At 56.2% G+C, this 2,038-nt stretch overlaps 1 protein-coding gene across 1 annotated transcript in view; it reads right to left on the minus strand.

Moving 5' to 3' along the window:
* SIPA1L2 (signal induced proliferation associated 1 like 2) overlaps positions 1-2,038 on the minus strand; it is a 150,782-nt gene that overhangs the window by 53,193 nt on the left and 95,551 nt on the right. The window contains exon 10 of the mRNA XM_023523050.1: positions 567-1,143. Within this exon, the coding sequence (XP_023378818.1) occupies positions 567-1,143 (577 nt within the window). The remainder of the gene's footprint in view (positions 1-566; positions 1,144-2,038) is intronic.

Below are 2,038 nucleotides of genomic sequence, written 5' to 3' on the forward strand. Positions count from 1 at the left end.
TAAACATCAATTAGGGGTTTAGTACTAGAGATAAAATTAGAAAATATCTTTATGACTTTTTGTGCACGTGTCTCACTTAACGGGTGATTCTAGTGAAACCTCCTCAAGAACCGCCTCTTCTGTGGCCGGAAGATTAACAACACATTACATCCCGCGGATGAAACAAACACGCATGCTGTACGAACACGCAGAGCTCGAGCTGCAAGGGACGCGCTCGTCCACCACCCAACAGCAGTCTGTGCCCGCCGAGCCCCCCCGGAAGGTGCCGACCTGCAGTCCCTGCAGACGGCCATGACCTCTAGCCAACTCTCTTGTTCTTCCTTCCAATACTATAAAAACACATCCCGCGTTCCCCCTGGAAAGTTGGCCTCACTTTTCCCTCCCCGTCGATTTGTAACGGCCGCTTCCCCAGCACTGGTGAGCTCAGCAGTGACACAGCTCTGCGTCCGCACGCAACAGCCCCTTGCTCCCCAGGCGCCGAGACCCTGGTGACGCCTCTGGAGCGGGGGCCGCAGTGTGCCTGGGGCCGCAGACCGGGGTGGCGGGACACACGCAGCCGCACTTACTCCCAGGCGCTGGACGATCTCCCTGACGTCTTCGGCACAGCTGTCCGCCGAGGACAGGAGGACGCACTCGCCCCTCTCGTAGAACACCTTGATGCTCGTCAGCCCGGAGGTCCACCCGATGACGTCCCTGCAGGAACAGTTAAAGACCACGTTCTTGGCGTCCTTTTCGACCAGCATGATGAACTCGTTGGAGATCCCCAGCAGACACTGGATGTCGGCCGACTGGCTGAAGTCGCGTGCCAGCACGGGCCACGTGACCGCCCCCGCGCTGAACAGGTGGGCGTCACTCCGCGGCCTGACCTTCTCTTTCCTCTTCGCGCCCAGCGTAATGAAGCTGAACTTGGCAGAGGCGTCCACCGTGGCGGTCGTGACGAAGTTCTCCGCCAGATCTTTCAGATACTCTTGCCGGGTCCGAGTGGCCATGGCCCGGAACTTCTCCGATTTGTGGGCTGCGTTTTCTGCATTGATTACTTTGGCTAAAAGGAAGTCCCGAAACACCGCCGACTTCGGAAAAGTTACGCCTTTGGGAATCGGTGGACCAAACGGTGGCACATCTTTTGATCTAGAAACTCCAACGCTGAGGGAGAAAAAAGAAACAAGATGAGCTGTGACACGGCAATATTTACCTTCAGAAATCTGCACGCCCCCCACTCTCCCCTTAGCCGTCGACTCAGCAGCCTCCTGTCACCTGACTTCTGGACGCCGGGTTTTCGTTTGCTTGTTTGTATTTAAGGAAAACGTCTCACACTTAGTGGGTGCTGGGGGTGTTAGGGGCTGAGTCGTGTCTCTCAAAATTTGTACGTTGCGGCCCTAAGCCCAGCAGCTGGGAAAGTGACTGTGTTTGGAGACACGGTCTTCGGAGTGATGATTATGTCAAAATGAGGACATCAGCGTGGCCCAAATCCAGTCTGACTAGGGTCCTTATAACAGGGGATCCGGATGCACGGAGACCCCAGGGGCGCACTGCACAGAGGAAGGGACACGTGAGGACACAGGGAGACGGCGGCCACCTGCAAGCCGAGGACAGAGGCCGCAGGAAAGCCCAAACCTGCCGACACCTCCATCCTGGGTTCCAGACTGTGGGGAATAAATGTCTCTTCTTTCAACCCCCGTGTGCGGTGCTTTGTCACGGCCACCAAGCGAAGGCGGGAGGGCAGTGGGTCCACGGCCGAGCGGATACAGAGTTTCAGACGGCGCCCGCTGGACCTCCAGCTCTGTAGCTGGTGACACTTCTGACAGAAGTGAGCTTAGCCCCGGTGGCTGGCTGGGATTCCGCTGGTACCAGACACGTGACCGTATCTGCAGCGTCAGGACTTCTAAGTGTCTCTTTCTCGAGGAAATACTCACTCGGTCGCATTTTGAAAATCTAAACAAAGGTTTTCTGGGAGTAGTTTCAAGAGATTCCAGGGATCGAAAGACTCAGACGCACAGTGACAGTAACAAACGTATCGAGACCAACGATGTTCGGATAA

The sequence above is a fragment of the Pteropus vampyrus genome, unplaced genomic scaffold (assembly GCF_000151845.1).
Source record: "Pteropus vampyrus isolate Shadow unplaced genomic scaffold, Pvam_2.0 Scaffold375, whole genome shotgun sequence".
Classification (NCBI taxonomy): Eukaryota; Metazoa; Chordata; class Mammalia; order Chiroptera; family Pteropodidae; genus Pteropus; species Pteropus vampyrus.